The 20967-nt window shown below is 50.8% G+C and overlaps 1 protein-coding gene across 12 annotated transcripts in view; it reads left to right on the top strand.

Moving 5' to 3' along the window:
* The window catches only part of MYLK (myosin light chain kinase), a 176015-nt gene that overhangs the window by 104617 nt on the left and 50431 nt on the right, over window positions 1-20967 (top strand). For 10 of the 12 annotated variants that reach the window (XM_060298163.2, XM_060298161.2, XM_060298158.2 and 7 more), the window contains one exon: window positions 8025-8111. In XM_060298163.2, coding sequence (XP_060154146.2) covers window positions 8025-8111 — 87 coding nt within the window. Of the gene's footprint in view, window positions 1-380; window positions 444-8016; window positions 8112-20967 lie in introns of those variants that run through there. The other 2 variants (XM_030858547.3, XM_060298160.2) reach the window with 2 other exon arrangements.

The raw sequence follows: 20967 nt of genomic DNA, 5'->3' as shown, positions 1-20967 counted from the left end.
TCGTGCCCACCCACCCCTGCCACACGTAGAATCCCGCTTCTCAGCGCCCCCTTCCCACCGTACCGGAACGGGGCTGCAGCCGAGGCTGCCATCCCAACCTGAGGCTTTGTGGGTTCACTTTGTGGGTGACCAACCATCTTTTGCAAAACAATGAGCCAGGAAGGAAAGTGGGAGCTCTACTTGGTGGTCCCCTGTGACCTCACAGCCCTGCCCCCGGCTGGGAAGAGGGCGGCTCACCTTGCTGGTCCCCCTTCCCCAGTCCTGACCCCCACATGCCAGGCAGGAAAGGGTGAGACAGGGCAGGAGGAGAAAAGACACACCCACAGGAAAATGACTACAGAGTACTTTACAAGCCGCAGAGAACAAGTGTCAGTGCCAGCAGGACAGACCCGTGAGGAAGAGGGAGCAGAGCGAGGTCCAAGTGGGGACACTTCCTCCAGGAGGTGAGTAGGGGCTGAGGCTTCGGTAACGGGGACAGGCCTGCCTCTGCAGTTAGAGAAAAGTACTCATGATACAGCAGAGGGAGAGGAAGAGACGCGTGGGGACGGAGAGGCTTACCAGGTCTGAGTGGTGTTTCTTGTGAGGAAGGGGCGAATCCAAGCTGTAAGGAATGGGGATTTGTCCTAAAGAAATGCAGGTAGTGTGTTTGTGACTTTCCTTTTCTCCTCTGTGTAGGGTTAGAATAAGAGGCTTGGAAGTAGATGGTTTAGGCCACCACCCTCACTTGGGACGGGACACCCAGGCTGTTCAGAGAGGGAAAGCTTCCCTCGTGAGGTTCCCTGCTCTATTGAGGGCCAAGCCAGGGCCAGAGTCCCATCTTGGGACTTGCAATCCAGTGCCCTTTCTTGGTATTTCGTTACTTGCCTGGAACTGTCTAAAAAGGTAGTTTGGGGGAAACAATTTCTTGCCCTTGAAATGCCTGGTTAGTAACTATCAGTGACACGTTAAAAGCTAGTGTCCAAATAAGGCATCTTGAAGACCAGTTTTGTTGTTCCTCTGACTTTGAATATAATCACTTGGCTTCTAAACCCCTAACCTGTTTCACCCCCGTTCCACAAGATGTAGAATCCTTGTCTCCATTCTGGATTTTGTAATATGATTTCCTGATCATAAAAGCTGAGATCCCTGATACCTAATGAGTGGGAGAAAAGAAAAGAGAGTCTTAAAAACCAAAGTCTTTTTAAAAAAAACATATAATGGTAACACAAATTAAATTGTCAGTAGCCAACAGTAAACCTGAAACTGTAGAATATTGTGGGTGTCTCCCTGGAGTTCTGTGAATGTGTTTGTCACAGGGGCTCTGGAGTCTAAGGGAGCAGATTCCATGGGTCAAAGCGTATGGTCAGTTCAGAAGGGGGCTTGAAACACATGTTTTGAGGCTCGGGGCCGCTGCTTCTGATTACTCCTGTCACCCACCCAGGTCAGAGTTCTGCTTCTTTCTAGACAGGTACTGCAATTGAAAACACAGTGTTTCTGGGAACTTGACCCCAGAAACCTATTTCTAGCAGCGCCACACTTGGGACCCATGCTGGTTCCAGAAGGAAGCCCTGCCTGTTAATGAGGTTATCTGCTTTGGGAATCCCTAGCCTCTTTGGTTCCTATTTACATGGCTAGCTGAAGGCAGGACTGCAATTCATTCTCCTTATCTGCAAAGTGTCAGCACCTTTTCCAGAAAGAGCAAATGGCTCATTTTTTAAAATTTTTAAAAATGTCCTTTTTCCCTAGAGAATACATTTGGGGATTCTTTTTTTTAAGGTTTGGGAATTCATTCTGCAACTTAAAGGGCTTTCTTTGCCCCTAAGTTAGTCTCCGTCTAATCTTGGCCATCATAATGTCCCCGATCCTCTCAGCTCTCCCCGCACCCTTAGGCGAGAGTACCTGGCTTAGAGGTCCCAATGGGCCCATGCACCCTTTGATATTATAGGCAAACTTTTATGTGTTTGTGGGTTAGAGCATTTTTCTGAAGAAAGGGTCCACAGGTTTTAAACAAATTCTTAAAAGAAGTCATGAATTAAAAGACAGTGAAGAACCGCTTGCCCTAAGAAGTAACCTTGCCTGAACTTTGAAGCCTAGCTGTTGGGCAGGGTCTTCCATTGCTCTCCATCTGCAGCTGCCCTGCTAAACCTCTGGATAAGACCAGTCTTGCTTCCCTCCTAAGGGGCTGCAAGGTCCTTCTCGTCTCGGGGTGGGGACCACAGCTAATGCTGATGTCAGGCTGGCCCTGCCCCCGACAGTCACTCACTATCACTCACATAGCCTGTGCTGGACACCATTTAGACTACATATCTGTGGCTAATAGAATGATATATTTCAGGACCTCATGAAAATGACTTTGGCTCACTGGCTGTTCCGTATTAGCCACACTACTACTTCCCTCTTATAGGAAAGACAGAGGGAGGTAGCCTTCATAATGCAGCACATCTGGCTCTTTTAATCCTGCCATTTGGGTTGTTTCCATAAGAAAAAACGTGCTCTGTGCACTTTTTTTTTTTTTTTTTTTTTTTTTTTTTGCGGTACGTGGGCCTCTCACTGTTGTGGCCTCTCCCGTTGCGGAGCACAGGCTCTGGACGCGCAGGCTCAGCGGCCATGGCTCACGGGCCCAGCCGCTCCGCGGCATGTGGGATCCTCCCGGACCGGGGCACGAACCCATGTCCCCTGCATCGGCAGGCGGACTCTCAACCACTGCGCCACCAGGGAAGCCCTGTGCACTTGATTATGGTCATACCGCCGTTCCTTCCAGGTTAGCAGCAGACATGTCAACTTGTACCACAGAAGGCAGCTGAAGCCTGGGGTGGGTAAGGACTTGTCAGAAAACTCACCCAGGAGGAGAAAAAGCTGACCTTCAAGACCTGCCATGGCCTGCCGTGGCCAGAAACTCCTGTGCATTTTTAGTTTATGCAGCAGTTGGGCAGGGCATCTTTCTCAGTGGGAAAACCCAGGCTCAGCGAGGGTCAGCAGCCTTCCCCAGTCACTCAGACAGTAAGCAGGAGATGCCGTTTCCCTGGGTGTCTCTGATCCCAAAGCCCAGGCCCTTCGAGCCACCCTGCACAGGGAGGCACATGACTCCCTGGCATGAGTTGCCCTGGCAGGACTCCAACCCAGGTGTGTCTGCTTCCGAAGTCTGCTCCTTTCCACCACCTGCACGGCCTCCCTGTCTAGTGAGGAGCATGGCAGTGTCCACTTTCCGAGAGATCCAGGTCTTCCTTACTAACAGCCCTTCTTGCTGGGAAGTCCTTCTGCACCTCTGGCCTGAGTGGCCCACTCCCTCTCATTCAGACCCAGGTGAGAGGTAAGGAAGCAAAGCCCTTTGTAGGCCCAAATCCCAAGACCGGGCAGATCAGGCCGCCCTTCCCAACCACCTTGCCAAGGGCATCGGGCCTCAGCTACCAGTGAGATCAGGGGCTTTGTAACCGTGGAGGCTGGTGTGTGCATTTGGTAGGGGGTGGCGTCCCCATGGGCCTTCTCTCAACCCGTATGTCAGTGCCCGCTCTGCTCCTGGGGCTGGGGTTAAAAGCAGTGAACGAAACAAGTTCCTGTTCTCAGAGCCTTTACATTCGAGTGAGGGAGAGACAAAAATACGGATGAACAGATATGTCATACGATCTCAGGCAACAACACATGCTGCGAAGAAAGCAAAGCAGGGTGATGGGGGAGCGTGCTGTTGTTGGAGAGGGTGAGGCCTCTCTGAGGAAGAGGCATTTGAACAGAGGCCTGAAGGCATCTGGGAAGGCGTCCCAGCAGTAGCACGGCACAGGTTAAGGAACAGGAGCAAAACCCTGAGCTGAGACTGTACGGGAGACACTCCCAGAAGGAGAGGTAAGGAGGCCAGGGTGGCCGAGCCCCGGCCCAGGGGCAGAGTGGTAGGAAATGAGACTGAGGAGGACCAGATCTGCAAGGCCATGTAGGCTGTGACCAGGACGCTGGATTTTATTATAAGTGCGGTGGGACAGCCCTGGCCGTTGTAAAGGATCACTCAGGCGGTGACCAGACCCAGGGCGGGTAAGAGGGAGAGCAGATTCGAGGTTGCCACGATAGCCCAGGCATGAGATGATGGCAGCTTAGACTCTATGGAAGAGGTGGGAAATGACCAGATTTATAATGTTTTGACAGTACAGCTGATAAGATTTGCTGATGAACTGGAAATAGAGAGAAAGGGAAGTCAAAGATGACCCTTAGTTTTCATGAGGGAGCACAGGTCAATGGTGGTACCACCTACTAAGATCAGGATGGGTAGGGGTGGGGGACAGTCAAGACTTTCGTGTAGGTGAAGTTTCAGGTGTCCATTAGACATCCAAGTGGGCCTGTCGCGTAGGTTGACCTTTAGATGAATCTGGAGTTGAGGAGGGAGGTCGGGGTTGGAGGCAGAACATGAGGAGGCATCTTTGTGAGGCCACTGAATGCCCCGGGAGTAGATGAGGTCCCCAGGGGTGGGTGTGGATGGAGGAGGGAAGGAGAGAGCCCAACACTGACAAGTAAGGCAGGACAGAGGTCTGCGAAGGAGACGGAGAAGGACTGGCCATGGTGAGGCAGGAAGAAATCAAGCAGAGGGGGGTGTCCCAGAGGCCAAAGGGTGATCATCTCAATAAGAAAGGAATGATGGAGATCATTGTATCAAAAGGCTCTACCAAGTAAAATAAGGCAAGCCTGAGCCTTAGCCATGGATTTGGTGACTCGGGGCGATTTGCAACTGTAAGAAGGGCGTTTAAAGCCTAATCTGAGGTGTATGCAGCTAATAACTCGCTGGGTAGGGATTTAAACCCACACCTTGGCTCCTAGCCACTGTGGTCCACTGCCTCCATGGCCAGGGAGCCCTGGTGACTGTGGCTGAGCCGACCCCCACTTCTTTTGTTGGCCTCAGTCTGCTCCCACCCCCATTTGTTCTTCATATGGTCTCAGGCAGCTAAAATGTATTAGGTTGAACTAAATAAAATTGCTCTTTTAGTAGGTCAGAAACACTTGAATATTGGCGAATGGTGTGGTTCAACCCGAAACAGGGGTGTAAAGCACTTAGCATGGTGCCAGGCACGGCCTGAGTACCCAACAAATGCCACCTCTTACTCCGCATCTCATTCGCTCCTCTGTTGGGGTGTTGTTATTCCCTGTTTCCTGGTGAAGAAGGTCAGGAACTTGCCCAAGGACTCACAGTCACCGGCCTGCAGAGCCAGGAAGGCGCTCATCCTGACCAGAGCTCTCTCCCTCCTGATTTTGCCAGCATGCTGCTCGCTCCTGGGCAGAGAGAGCGAGCGAGCCAGAGAGAGAGAGAGAGAGAGAGGCCAGCCCCTCTGCCCTGCCCCCTCCTGGGGCTCCTGGAAGCTCAGACCACCCCCCAGAAGCCTCCCAAGACCTCACTCCCCCTATCTAGGGTTGCAGCTCTGGGAATGACCTCTCTCGGGGGAGACAGAAGAAGAAATGCTGCGTTGGAAGGCTGAGCCCAGAGCTAGCCCAGGAGTGGAAGGGGTGAGGCATTGTCCATATAAGGACACGTTTTCCTCTCTATGTTGAGGCCACCCCCCCTCCTCACACCACCACCTTCCTCCCCACTGCTTCTTTGGGGGCACCAGCAGACCAGCAAAGGACTCCAGCCCTGGGGCCCAGATCTAGAAATGGAGTTCAGTTTCATCACAAACTGATTAAAATAGACAGAAAATACATGCTGCTCTTAAACTTTTATTACTATTATTTTTATCCCCTGGGCAGCCATGTGAGCGCAAAGCTGGTTCTGATTAAGCATGTGGTCCTCTCAGCACACTCCTTGCTGCGGTTCTCACGGACAGACCGATGGCTAGTGGCTCGTGGTGCAGGCACAGCCCCCAGGGGGCGGGGGTGCTGCAGAGGGAAGAGGGGGCTCATTGTACCCCTGTGGGGCTCCAAGTCTGGGGGTGTGCCTGGTCAGCCAGGGAAACGTGAGCCCCTTTCCTCACGGCCAGATGGAAAGATAAGGAACATCTACAAACAAGGCTCAAAGCACATGACGGGGTGGTGTACTCACAAGTCAGTGTAAAGCAGGCACCCAAGAGCTGAGGACGGATGAGGAGGCAGGAAACATACAGCACGGGCCCATCCGGGAGGGCTTTGTGAAGGTGGAGGATTCTAAAGCAGATTTGGAAATGCGGCGAACAGGAGAAATGAATGAACAGGTAAATGATCACTGTCGCACGCATTCTCTCCCTAGAGCCTTGTAGTGCTGTGAGGCAGAGAAAATAAGTGTAGTTTCCCTTGTACAAATGTGGAAACAGAGACCCAGGGCAGCTGAAATCATTTGCCCACGATCCCAGGATTGCTGATGACAGAGCTGCAGCTAGAGCCCTCTTCTCTCCATCCCTACTCTAATGATGCTTGGAAGCAAAGCCCATCATGACCCCACGAGGAGAGAAGGAATCTCAGTCCGCATCTCCTTTCTTTCAGGAGCCCAGGAAAACTGGGCCTCTCCTCCTTTGCTTGCTTATGCCTCAGTTTCCCCGTCAATTAAAAAAAAATCTTGGTCCTTCCTTGTCTCCCTCCTCCGATGCCCCGGAACTCACTGGGAAAAAGACGGCAAAGCGAGTACTCATGCCAAGGAAGAGAGGACTGTCTGTGCACACTCTGGCCTCGCCTCCTCTTCCTTAAAAGGGGGGAAAACAAAGACATTTCTGGGTGCGCCTTTCTTTAAATTGTCATTGGTGCTGTCAGAAGTGCTGGTCTTGAAGGAAGGGAAGAAGGGAGGGCCCCAGACAGGGAACCATAGACTCACCCCATGACCTTGGTTTATGGCAGCCTGATCTACAAATGTCAAGGGAAGTGTACCCGCCCAGCCCCTGGTTCTGTGCTTCCGAGCCCACCCCGCAAAGCCCCAGAAGCCCAGTCTAGGCGAGAGCACGTGTTAGAGTCTGGGATTGCCCCACCGTGGAGGCGGGGACAGGGAGATGGCCCTTCCTCCCCAGACAGGCCACAGGAATGTGGCCAAGCGGCAGCTGGAAAGTCCCACCCCTCCTTTCTCCCTCTGCGCTTCCTCTTCAGGAGCAGGAAAAGGATGCACAGGAAGGGGCTGGGAGGGGGAGGCTCCCTCCCAGCTTAGTCCCTGAAGAGAGTTCCTTGTGGGGAAAATGCTGGAGCCCAGTGATAGCGGTGCAGCCAGCCCCTTCTTATCCCGGTCCCAGCAGCTTGCTAGAGGCCAGGCTCTTCTCGGCCCAGTGAGGGCCTTTTCCACCCAGCCCAGCGCTATGTCACCCTGCTGCCCTGACAAAGGAGGGTTTCCCCCGGCATCTTCCACACTGGGCATGAATGGGAAGAGGGGGAGCGGAGGACAGCCCCGCGGAGTGGTGCACTCACCCGGGCAGCATTTCAGCTCTGCCCAGAGGCTGCCGCTGCAGGGTTCCAGTGGCTCTGATTTGGGGAGGGTGCGGAAGCCCCCACAAGGGCTCCAAGGCTCAGTCCAGAGCCCGTGAGGCGTGCCGGCCGCCTGCTCAGAGGCCTTCATCTGGAGGTCTGGAGGTCTGACTGTCGGTGTCCCTCGGTACAAGAGTCAGAGACAACAGGCTGCAAGCCCCCTCCAGACCATGAGCCCAGGGCAGCAGCCCATCCCCTGCGTCCCCTGTTCCAGAGACCTCTCTACACAGAGTGGGCTTTTGGAAATCCAGAATGTTTAGCCCAAGTGCGTTAAGACCCAGTGAAGGGAAAAGATAGGCACTGGTGAGCAGAGGGGCTCTGACTGTCCCCCAGCCCTGCCAGTGATGCGATTCTGGCGGCCCGTGCCTGCAGCAGAGGCGAAAGCGCTACCCAGCTCCCAGGGTAGCCTGTCCATCCATCTTCAGGGCAGCTGTGCTCTGCCCCTGATTTATAAGGCTGGGTGGCGAGGACACTCCTTCTTTGGTGCTCTTGAGAGGAAGGTGCCTGGCCTGCCCGGCAGGCGCTGAGGGCCCTCAGAGTGGAGCCGGGACGGGGAGGACCTGTTGGGGTTGAGGTGGGATGTTTATCGCGATGCCTCTTCTGCTTCTTCCCCTGGGCAGCTGCCTACTCATGTTTGTCGTTAACCTGTTTTGTTCCAGATGCCCCCACCAGTGAGAACGCCAAGGTCCCGGAGATGAAAGCCCGGAGGCCAAAGAGCTCTCTTCCTTCCGTGCTAGGAACAGAGAGTAAGTACTCGTTCAGCCCTTCCAGGCAAAGCCGGGACTGAGGGCCGGCCGCTTCCCTGCCTGTGCTCCTCGGAGCCTGGACCCTGCCACCACCCTGGTGCCCTGTGAGCTCCCGGTGACCGAGCCACTGGCCTTTTCTCACCCCTCCCACCTCTCCAAGGCCTGAGTAGTGCTGCACATCCACATCCTGTGGCATCGTCACTCAGGCCTCTTCTGCTTCCCACCAAGAACCCTGGGAGACCTTCCCCTAATCTCTCCCAGTTGAGTCTTTCCTGCCACATAGACCTTCTAACACAGTGGCTCTGATCAGATCACTCCTGGTTGGAGTGCCCAGCGGTCCCCAGAGCCCACCAGTCCCGTGGAAGTGAACCCCTCACACGTTGCCATCCTGGCACACCTGCCACGTGTGAGCACACATTCTGACATCCAGCCTCAGCCTTTCTTTCCAAGCGTTGCCCCCCGGCTCCTTACTCCCGTTTCATCCTCAAGCCAAACTGAGCTCCTCTGTGTGCACCGGACATCCCTGTGTTCCTCCCTTTGTGCCTTTGCTCTGGCACCTCTCTTGTGGGACAGGCTCCCACTGAAAAGTCATCTCATCCCTGAGCTCGTCTTTGCTCCAGCTGAAAGGAACTCTTCTCTCCCGTGAGCCCCCATAGCACTCAGCATCCCCCTTCTGCCATTGGCTGTCCTCTTCCCAGGGTCACGGTGACGTGTCTGTGTCTCATCCTCCTTCCTCCTTTTTAAGTTCCGTGGGCCTCCAGCTGGGCCAGCGTAGGGGTGCACCTTTCAGGATGCCAGCGCCGTGACCTGCTCATAGAAAGGCCTTACCACCATCTCTTAGAACAAGCTTGCAGCTGTGGTCTAATAGCCAAGCAGGGAAGGGGCTTCTCCTATGACTCTGCCTGGCTCTCTCCCTCTTTTTGCATCTTGGCTTCCCCCAGAACCCGTTACAAGCTTTTAGGCACTGTGCCTAGGGTCCACGGTGCTTTTAGGCCCACAAAAATATTTCAATATCTTATAAAATGAGGGGAAAATTTAACTTTTAGGTCAAAGAAAATGTTTTAATTCATAACATTAATATATTCATCTTTATACCAGTGCAGTTGTAAAATATAATTTATGTATGTATGTATGTAAGTATATACTTTTTGTTTTTCTTTAGTGAAGGGAAGGAGCTTTCAGAGGCAAAAGTGCTTAGACTCCACAAAGGTCATAACGCAGCCCTGGCTTCCGCTACTGATTAATTATCGGTCTAATTTTGTTAGAAGCATGCTTCGAAACCTCCAGTTTTAACAAAAGATATGGGGTTGCTTGGGCATCCCCAACACACTCTGTGTTTTAAAAGAGCAAAAGACAAGACAAACTCTTAATGACCGATACTAATAAAGGGAAGTGAGCTAGATTAATTCAAAGGCTGCCTCTCTTTTTCCGTTACAAGGCAGTGTTCTGTAACTTAGTTTTGTCCTCATCTCTTCACCTATTTACCTTCCCATTGAGGAGTTTTTACCAGCCAAGCTTTTGGGGGTGGGGAGCACGCTCAGCCTTCAGTGTGACAGGGCAGCCAAAGTGGAATGATAATTTCTCATGGATATTTATTTATTTTTGTCTGTGTTGGGTCTTCGTTTCTGTGTGAGGGCTTTCTCTAGTTGCGGCGAGCGGGGGCCACTCTTCATCGTGGTACGCGGGCCTCTCACTGTTGTGGCCTCTCCCATTGCGGAGCACAGGCTCCAGACGCGCAGGCTCAGTAGTTGTGGCTCACGGGCCTAGTTGCTCCGCGGCATGTGGGATCTTCCCAGACCAGGGCTCGAACCCGTGTCCCCTGCATTGGCAGGCAGATTCCCAACGACTGTGCCACCAGGGAGGCCCTCTCATGGATATTTAACCACTGGGAGCCTCCAATTATCAAAAGTCGACGTTTAATAATAAGTTGTTGACAATGCATAAACAGTTCTAAGAAAAACCTGGTGAGAATGGGTTAATGATTTTATCTTCCGAAAGGATTTCTTGGGCCTGTGTTCTATTTAGTTACGGGAAAAAGTCCTCGGGAGAGACATGGGGTCTCATAAGAGCGCCAAGTGCTGGTGAACTGGGTCTGATGCGATTGTTCTCCTCTCCTGGGGGCAGAAGCAGGAGTGCCTGGAGTTCGAGCTGGGAGGTCAGCAGCCTCCTGTCCTCAGCTCTGGCACATCTATTCCGGTGAGATCCCGAGGGAAGTGAGGTGGGGTCAGAGGAGAGCCGTGAAAGAGAAAAACAAACTGGAGACAGTGAGCAGACCCGGGACCTGGGCTCTTTGCCCTGGAGAAGAGAAGGCTGTGGAAAACCCCAGCCAAGCTGTCATCGTGCAGTTCCAGGGCAGGGGCCCTCGACCCTGGCTGCATGTTAGGTTCACCTGGGGAGCATTTAAAACCACTGCTCCCTGCTGCACCCCAGACTAATTAGATCAGAATCTCTGGCAGTGGGATCCCAGCTTCAGTGTATGTTTATGCTCCTGGGCCATTCCAAGGTGCTGTCAGCCAGGTTGGAAACTAGCTGTCCAGAGGGAAGCCCGGTGCCCTGGCACCGCTGGTCTTGAGAAGCAGAACCGGGTCTAACTCTTCTAACTCCATTAAATGTGGAACCACCGCGGGCCCCCGGCCCAGGTCCTCAGGGCATTTCCATCACCTGCCTTTAGGGAGAGAGCAAGATGCTCTGGTGGAGTCTGGGCGCCGTGGTTCTCTCCCCTCCGAAGGGTGCAGAGAAGGGGGCTCAGTGGGCAGTGCTGTTCAGAGGAACGGGCAACTGCAAGTGCTTCATCTCCGTGGCAAACAGACACATTCGTGACTGCATCAACTCCAGCTGACACTGCTTGTCTGCTGAAGGGGAATTTCACTCTGTGTAGAAAGCCTTCACGGTGGAGTTACAGACAGATGTCTTACTCCCAAAAGAATGGAGGTGTGTGTCTCTATGTATAGTAATGGCCATGTTGAATCCCTCTGCCGGCCCACGCCTCCTGGCCCCCATCATCCCAGCCTGTCACTCCCTGGGGCACTGAGAGCATTAGCAGCACTTTTCCTTCGAAACCTGCAGAGTTTCCTGGGTGCCTGTGTACCACTGTGGGGCTTCCTTCCCAGGAGGCTCCTGAGAAGGCAGCTGCCCAGAGATAGGGAATGAAGGGGGTGTCTTTTAGGCCTGCACCCCCAGTTCTTTTCTCACTTTGGGGGATAATTTATATGATTTATCAATTACATAAGTTAAATATGCATGCCTTCTTGTTTCAACATTTTAACTAGTACAGAAGTTTACCAAGTACAATGTGAAAGCCCTCTTTCATCTTACCCCTAATTTCACTCACCTCCTCAAATTAATGCACAATTACTTTTTTCTGAATATTCACATATACACATGCAAATATCTCAGTTGGATTTTTTTCTCACAGAAATGGAATTATGCAGCCTGTACACCTCTGCAACTTGCCTTTTTCTCTTAGCATTGCCGTCCCCAGTCCCAGACATCTCTGTTTCCATGAGAAAGCCCAGATTCTCACGTTGCTGAGTGGTCTGACTGTGTATGTGTGTTCATTTTCATCAAGGGCTGGGAAGTACCTAATCTAAGCAGGAAATCCATCTTTCCTCCAGTGACTGAGGGAAGGCTGAGTGGTTTCCTAGTCAAATAGATGGTGGCCAGATCCCTGTCTGCATGCCCTCCCCTCCCCAGCTCGGATGTTTGGTCCTGTGAGGGAGCTGTCAGGTGTGAAAGTAGATAATGCTTGTCTACACTGGCCTGAGAGCCCCCAGGGGCACCGCTGCTGCCTAGCTCTGGGGAGCGTGAGGGAAAAGCCAAGCTGATTTGCCCAAACCCAAGGGGCCGGATGAGAGAAAACTGACGAGAGTACAAGTTAACCTGACAGACACCAACTCACAGGTACAGAAGTGAGGAGGGGGTCATCTGGGAAGGTTTGGGGATGAGGGAGACGCTAGGCCAGGTTATGAAAGAGGAGAGGAATGTGGTTTCGTTGAGGAGGAGCTGTAACACTCCTCTTGTGAGGGGAGACTGGAGGGAGGAATGCACAGGTATTATCGTGAGGGCCTCCGATTCAGTCACCTGCCCGTCACACAAAACAAGAGTTTTTTGAGCACCCATGCAACAGGCATCATCTTAGCCACTCAATCTATGTCACTTCAGGCAAGTCTTATTCAACTGAGCTACAAATAGTTGTTCCCATTTTACAGATGAGCAAATCTGAGTCTTAGAGAACTAAACTATCTTGCCCAGAGTCTCACAGCTCACAGCTAGTTACATGTGGGCACTGTGAGGGCAACCCTGATCTCCGTTCCTCCCACGCCACCCTGTGCCTTCCATAGTCTCAGGGCCATCCCTTGTGCTGCCCACACAGTGGACACTGTCCACCAGTGGGGACAGAGATCTGCTACCATCAGAGCTGGGGGAGAAGAGTGTGACAGCCGGCGTGCTTCCCTGGATCTTGAGACCTGTCAGGGTCTTTGCTGCATGCCTCTCAATGGGAATTTTTTTCTAACTTTATTTTGATATAATTTCAAATTTACAGAAAAGGTGCAAGAATAGTACAAGAAACTCTTGTACACCCTTTACTTAGATTCATCAATTATTTGCATTTTGTTCCATTGTTTTGTCGTTCTCTGTGTATAAACTCATATATATATATATACCATTCATCAAATATTCATATCTATGTATCTATATACACTGTATATATACTATATATACACTATATCTGTTCATATATATTCACCATTCATCATATAGACATATATATACCATTTACAAATAGAGACATCATGCCCTTGATCTCTAAATATCTACTGTGTATCTCCTAAGAACATAACCACAATGCAATTATTAAAATCAGGACATTTAACATTGAACCGATACTGTTTAACCCACGGTCCCATATTCAGTTTTTGTCTATTGTCCCTCTATCCTTTATGGCTGCTTTCCCCCATCTTGATGGGAATTCAGTCTCAGCACTCCTGGAAAACTTTGTGCACTCCTCCAGCCCAGAGTGGGTCGTCTCCCACCTTTGGAGAGAGAACAAGAGAGACGTGCGTGGGCCTGGGGGAGAAGTATCCCCACTGTGACGGGGATGGGGGGCGTGGGTGGACAGCAATACCCTTCCTTGTTGGACCTCCAGATGCCCATTTACTGTGCCCGGTGGGGCAGTGCTCAGGCCCAGGGCATAGCCAAACAAGCCCCTGGGCTGGAGAGCAGGAAATGAACGTATTGGTTCTGCCTCTAATTGAACATGTGGCCTCAGTCAAAGCCCTTCCTCCCTCTGCACCTGTCAAATGGGGACTTTCTCCGACTGACCCCCCAGGCCTTTTCCAGCTCTGACATCAAGACATTCAATAGAATGCTTTTCTTTGGAGTGATACAGCGCAGGTGGGGCTGGCCAACACCCTTTGTATCATCTGGTACATGAAGGGTGGAAGCTCCGGCAAGCATGAACACACAGCAGCAGAGATATCCTGATGGGAAGGAGGCCATGTGCATAGAGTCCAGGCTTAGTGTGTCCAGCTGGAGGGGATCTGACTGGAATTTTGTGTGAGACAGGCATTGATGAGGTTGAAGGATGGTTTGAGAAAATACAGAGAGGCACTGCCAGTGCGATAACAGGCTCAGGGGTTCCTCCTATCAGTCCATAAAGCTGACAGTCATTTAGGAAAGAGATAGAGGAACATCCACAAGGCGCTTTTACAACTAGGGGACAGGAACCAGTGCCTGTCCATCTCTGAAATTTCAGTGCCTGGTGTGAAGTAGGGATATAATAGGTATTTCACTTTTCAAATGTATTTTTGAGTTCCCCTGCTTCTGGGATCTGGGGAGGATACAGCTGAACCACTTTATGTTCCACGCCTGGCCTTGACCTTGAGCTTCACCTCTCATACCGGTCACTTTGACCTCACTGACTACTATCCCAGATTACGATGCTCTTAGATATCTTGGCCTTGGACTCCTGTATGTGTCTCTCTCTGAACCCCAAAGTCATCTTTGAAAGCGTCTTTGGATATCAAAAGCAGTGTCCAGTTATCCAGAAGATTTTCTCCAGGATCAAATCTTTCTTTTGATCAAACGCTCTCCAGGATTCAGAGGGCTGGAAGGAAATGCTGGAGGGGTTAAGACTTGGCATCGAGACTTGCTTGACAGGGAAAGATATGGGCCCGGGAGAGAAGCGGGACTATTTCCATGAATGTCTTTGAAAGCTGGCACCAACTCCTGGTTACTCCCAACCAAAATACTGGTCTCTGAGGAGTGATGGTGGTCATGCCACCCTCCACCACACCACGCATGTGGACCTGTGCTTCCACTCCCGGGCTGCTACCTCCAGATCCTTCCCAGCTCTTCCATTGTCTCCTACAAGCCAGTTTAATGGCAGGATGGATCCTCCCAGGGAAGGGCCTGGAGGATGCCCATCAAACAACACTGACACTGCTGTCCTGGCCATGCTGGGCTGCCTCTTTCACAACTGTCCTGACGTTCTGTGCCCTGGGGGCTCAGGGCTGGGTGTTTGCGGTAACAAGAGGAGCAGTGTTCCTCTGGAATCTTCTTACGTGACAGCCTTTGCTATGAGGGGATGTGTATAGGAAATTTGCCCAGAGATGTTCATTCTGGGAGAATGACTAATATTTTTCCACAGGTTTGTAAGGAGGGGTTGGAAAGGGCCTAATGTGTGTGGGGGGAGGGAGAGGGACATTGCTGGGGGGTGGGGGGGCGGTTTCAAGTCCTCTGGAGCCCTGAGCCTCCCCCAGTGCAGGACAGTGAGATTCAGCCTTCCATCCCCAGGTCCTCACCTCCACCGTCCTGTTCTGACACAGCCCTGCAGCGTGGGTGCTGTCCCTCCACACGTCACCCAACCCGAGTCCCCTTCGGGAGCTCGTGGCAGAAAGTTAATGCTGATTTTGGGAATTGTGAAGGGTTTGATGTCTATTTTTAGCTAGCTACCTAAAAAAGGAAATGTCCCCGGAGAGGTGGAGATCCAGGAACCTCCCTGTACCCTAGGCTGTTCATGCCACCTCCCCAATTCCCTTTGGCTTTCCATTATCTCAGACCCTTTTGAAGCTGTAAGACCCGCCTTCAGGCTCTGTAAATATCTCCCAATTGCTGGCTCTGATCTTTCTGGAGATCACTGGAGAGAGGGACTCATGTGTCTTCAGATTGAGCAGTCTGGAAACTTCTGTGGGGTGCTGACCTCTGCCCTCCCAGGGCAGAGGAAGGTTCATGAGGCCAGGACTAGGTGGGTGGGGGCAGGCTGGGGCAAAAGCAGAAGATGGATTACCCAGATAATTGGAGGCCAGCCTTCCCAGCCCAGCCCCATGTTTCCCAGAAACCTTCTAAATTCAGTGCTTTGATTTGTGATGTTCTTATTGGGTTGCTTCACTTCTTCCAGCCTCAGTCCCCTGTCTGGGGTAGCAGGCCCAGCACCTGGCAGCTTTGATCTAACTGGTAACAGAGCAAGGGACCTTCTCCTTTTTTGTGGAAAGTTGCACAAGGATTCAAGCCAATGGGCTTTATCTCTGAGCATCAGAGCCCAGGGGTGGGTTGGAGTGTTCTCGGGAATTCCCATGTTAACAGAGATCCTCGGGGGTTCCATTTATTCCTTTAAGAGCTGTTTTCAAGCCTGTGCCAGGTACTGAGCTACGCCCTGGGGATACAGAAAATGAACAGGATGGGCCTCGTTCCTGTCCCCAGGGAGCTTGCTGGGGTGTATGCGTGTTGGGGGCAGGTTTCTGCAATTGCAGTGCCTTGTGATGACTACTGATTGAACTGCCTTGGAGGGGCGTGGAACCCATCCTGGCAGCAGTGATGCGTGAGCTGAGACCTGTCCCAGAATGTGCAAGAGTCAGCAAAGAGTTGACAACAAAATCCTGGCATTGCAGAAACTGAAAGGCCTTCAGTGTAGAGTACAGAGCAGTGCCCCCCAGAAGCTGGCACAGGAACCGGCAACATCCACACCCCAGGAAGGTCAGGAATCTGTGTTTTCAGCAAGTCACCCGGGTGATCATCATGCACACTAGATTTTGAGAACCACTGACATTGAGCATACAGGGCATGGGTGAGGGTGTTCCCCAAGAGTTAGAAAGAAGGCTGGGTCTGAAAGTCGGGGACAAATCTTGAAGGCCCTTGTCAGGTGAGTTGGACTTGATCCTAAGAGGCAGTTGGCAGCCACTGGAGAGGTTTCAACAGTGGAGTGACATCAGACTTGCATTTGAGAAAGACCATTTTGGCCACTGAGTGATGGATGTATTAGTGTGGGGAAAGGGGACCAGAGGTCTAGGAGGTGGTACAGTTAGGACTAGAATGGTGACAGTGGGGATGTGGAAGTGGGACCAAGGAGGTTATCTTGTTGATGGAATTGAAAGATGTCAGCTCATGACCGGATATGGGCAGGGAGGGGGCCTTGGGAGAAATGGGGATGAGAAGCAGTATGGGGAGAAGAACCTGGATTTGGCTTTAGATGTGTTGGGTTTGCGGTATGTGCCTAGGGAAATGGTGTCAGGTAGTGGGATGTATGGGTGGGCCCAGGAGAGAGGTCTGGGCTCCAGGAAAAATGAGGGCAGCAGAAAGAGGGATAAAAAAAAGGAACTCAGAGGGCTTCCCTGGTGGCGCAGTGGTTGAGAGTCTGCCTGCCGATGCAGGGGACACGGGTTCGTGCCCTGGTCTGGGAAGATCCCACATGCCGCAGAGCGGCTGGGCCCATGAGCCATGGCCGCTGAGCCTGTGCGTCCGGAGCCTGTGCTCCGCAACGGGAGAGGCCACAACAGTGAGAGGCCCGTGTACCGCCAAAAAAAAGGAGAGGGAGGACACTCTGCCCTCCTTGCCTCACCCTGTGTCTGAGGTTTGCAAAGATGGTTGGATTTTATTTTCCTTCTGTGATACTCCTCTCTGGCAATGGCTAGCACAGAAAGTTTGGGGTGCTGGAGAAGGGGGTGAGGGACAAAGGGCTGACAGCAATAATAAGATAATAAGAAGGGTGCATCCAGAGGAAAAGAAACTAGTTAGTGACCCAAGAAGTACTGAGAGCTTGGGCATCTGGACCAGCAAGAATTTTCCTTCTACTAAGGACCTGAACTGGGGAAGGAGCTTCAGGTGCAGCATGAGCGACCTCGTGTAGGTATAAAGCTGACCTGATCAACAGTGTGGAGACTAAACAGGTGAAGGAAAGTACAGAGCAGTCCTCTGGGGATGTGTTTGGGGAAGAAAGGTGAATGGGTGGTAGGGCTGGTGTTAGAGCTTGCACTTTATTGCTATACCTTCTTTACAATGTAGCTTAATTCTTTACAGCAAATTTTATTTATTCTTCCCACAGTCTTTGAATGAGGAAACTGAAGCTCCAAGAGGTTAAATAACAGGCTATAAGTCACACAGCTTAGGAAGTAACAGGGCAGTATTCAAACCCAAGTCCAGTGCCAGAGCCTACACCCACTGCATTTCTGCAAAGGGACAGAGAAAGGTTTCAAGGACCTGGTTTGAGGACGGGGCAGATTGTCAGCTGGAGTTAAGAGGAAACAGGAGGAAAGCAGCCATACACTGGGCAGCAAGAGGGTTAAGTCCTGTTTCTCACTTGGCCACATGTCGTTTTATAAACCCAGCAAGTCATCTGACTTTTATTCAAATCCATCTCCTTTTTCATGAAATGGAAACAACGTGAAGTGCCCTGCTTGTGTTTGGTTGGGGTAAGAACCCAGTGAGAAAAAGGATGATGACATCATGGGTTAGAAACTCAACTTGCTGAGTCTAGCTCTCTACGAGAAACCAGGATTAGAATCCAGTGACTCTGCTTCCTAATCCATTAAATATGTTCTCCTAAGCACAGAACGCAGTTAATGGATTTCAGCAGATGGTCCTATAAAATATGTATAGAAGAGGATACAGAACACTGTTAATGTTTCAAATAGTTGTTACTGATAGGAACCAAACCAGTTTCAAATGCTAACCAATTCAAACAGGAGGCGCTCAAAATTTGTAGAACTACCATAAAACTTTGGCCTTCAATCTTATTTAACTGTAACATAGAAATATTGCTATTAGTTCAGGCTCTACTTCTGGCCAGGTAGGTTTACCCAGAGCCCCCAAGAATAGTATAGGGGGGCACTTTGGAGTCATCTGCTTTCACTTTGTGCCCTTCCTTGCCTTCTGATTAACTCCTAGCCCACCACTCCAGGGGCTGGCAGTCTCCTTCCCTGCCCCCAGAGCTCATCCGCAGCTACAGTGTGCTAGGGCTGCCATAACAAAGTACCGCAGACTGGAGGACCTAAACATCAGAAATGTATTGTCTCACGGTTCTGGAAGCTGGAAGTCTGAGATCAGGTGTCAGCAGGTTTGGTTTCTCCTGAGGCCTCTCTCCTTGGCCTGCAGGTGGCGGGCTTCTTGCCTCACACGGCCCTTTTTCTGCGTGTGCATCCCTGGTGTCTCTCCGTGTGCCCAAATTTCCTGTTCTTATAAGGACACCAGTCGGTTTGGATGAGGGTCCACCCTAACAGCCTCCTTTTAATTTGATCACCTCTTTAAAGTTCCTGTCTCCAAATATAGTCATATTCTGAGGTATTGGGGGCTAGGGCTTCAACATATGAACTGCGGGGGACACCACTCAGCCCATAACAACAGCCCTCCACACAGTTCCTCTGAAGAGATGGCTTTCCCGCTCCCAGGAGGTCAGATCCCGGCTCTGGTAGGAGCCCCTCTTTCCTTCCCTTGAGGGCTGCTCTCTTCCAGTTGTGCCGTCTCCCTTCCAGCTGCCCTGGATGCAGGGAAGCAGGGGCTTTGTGGCTCGGCCAATTCTGAGGGTTCCGTATCCCATCCAGTATGCACTCCCGAGGGATCTGGCTTTCCCCGGCTCTTCCCTGCCAGCGTCTCTGCGCTCTTCCTCTCCACCTAGTCCTAGCCTTCTGCTTTCACACCTGTTCTCTTCTCTCTCACCTTGGAAGAAACGTTAGCTTGACATTTCCTCTTCTTCACCTGCTTCTCTTTGTCCCTTTCACCTCCAGAATTCTTGATGGATTAGTTGACTCCCTAGCTGTGTCCTTGAGAATCTACTCTAGAGCAACTTCTGACCCCACCATCCCACACAACCTGCCCTCTCAAATACCACCCATCACCTGATGCTGGTCGTATCCTCCCAGTACCCATCCTCCTCCACCCTGGGTTTCAGGAACAGTCCTTCCACAGCCCCTCTCCTTCAGCCCAGCTCCTCCCTGAGAGTATCAGCTCAGATCAGACCCTGGCCCTTTCTCATCTTTCACTGTACTCTTTTCCCCAAAGAACTGACCCATCCTCACAGTTTCCATTAATGATTGCATGTTGGATCCTAAAATCTTTGTCGTTCAGCTTCCACCAACTATCTCTAGAATTCTGATCCTGGGCTTCTAGCCAATAGACACAGATTAAACTCTTTCATCGACCACATTCTCTTGAGCCAAGCCAAACTCCTCATCTTTCACTCCTAGATTCCACGTTCCATCGATAAAATTTTTCCCATTTATTCAAGGAAGATGTCCCTGAGAAATCTTTGTTCCTCCCTCTTGTTTAGCCCCGGAATTCTTTTAACTTTTCTTCCATCTCTTATTTGTATTTTCTTTTCTGCTGCCTTTGCCAAGGCTGGACCTTGATGTGTTTCTCCTAAGAGTATGGCAATAGCCTCCTAATTGGATATTCTTGTGCCCTGGAACTAGAAAGACCTCCAGGGGTCCTCTAGCCCAGTTGGACTGCCGTTTGTGTTAGGACTTCCTGTTACTCAGGACAGAGACCTAACTCTCAAACTTGACATTCTAGACCAGCACTGTTCAATAGAACTTTCTGTGATGATAGCAGTGCTCTCTGTCTACACAATATGGAAGCCACTAAACATGCATGGCTATGAGCACTTGAAATGTGACTAGTGTGACCGAGGAACTGAATTTTTTATCTTCTTTAAATTGTCACGCCATCTTCGTGCCACTGCTCTCTGAAACCAGCCCTGTGCTCCAGCCACCCTCCACCAAACATCACCCTGACTCTCTACTCTGAGTCACTCGGTTCCTGATCAATGGGGCTCTTCTCTCCAGGTTAGATCATCTCGAGTCCTCAGGTCCACCCTGTGTCGCACCTCCCAGCCATCTCCTCAACAGACACTGCTTTCTCTTTCTCCATTTGAACAACTACATCATGTTGGCTGGATAAAACATTGTTTAACTTTCTGTTTAACTTTTATTTTGAAATAATTTCAGAACTATGGAAAAGTTGCAAAAATAGTACAAATATTTCTTGTATACCCTTCATTCACATTCTTCAAATATTAATGTTTTATCATTTTTGCTTTATCATATGTTCTCTCTCTTTCTCTTCCTCTATTTTTCAACCTCTCTTTCCTTCTACCTCTTCACAAACACATATACATGTATACATACACACGTACACATTATTGTTTATGAACAGTTTGAAAGTAAGTTGCGCATGTGGTATCCTCTATACCTCAATACCTCAGTATATATTTCCTAAAAACAAGGACAATCTATTATAAAACCACAGCTATTTGATATAGTGTGGTTAGGGAGGATCTCACTGGTTAAGCAGCTCTTTCCCATTTTTTATATTATAATTTACATACAGTAAAATTCACCCATTCTGTTGCACAGTTCTTGACAAATGCGTATAGTCCTGTAACTACCACCACGACCAAGATATGGTTTCTACACCTTAAAATATGTCCTGTGCCCCTTAGTAGTCAACCCCTCCCCACCCACCTTTTCTCTGTCCCTACAGTTTTGCCTTTTCTAAAATGTCCTACAAATAGAATTATACAGTACACAGCCTTTGAGTCTGACTTCTTTTAGCGGAAGAGAAAGATAAATCATTGAGATCCATTCAT

This window comes from Globicephala melas, chromosome 4 (assembly GCF_963455315.2).
Source record: "Globicephala melas chromosome 4, mGloMel1.2, whole genome shotgun sequence".
NCBI classification, from domain to species: domain Eukaryota; kingdom Metazoa; phylum Chordata; class Mammalia; order Artiodactyla; family Delphinidae; genus Globicephala; species Globicephala melas.
The sequence above is the reverse complement of the archived record's forward strand: the minus strand, read 5'-3'. Positions and strand labels throughout refer to the sequence as shown.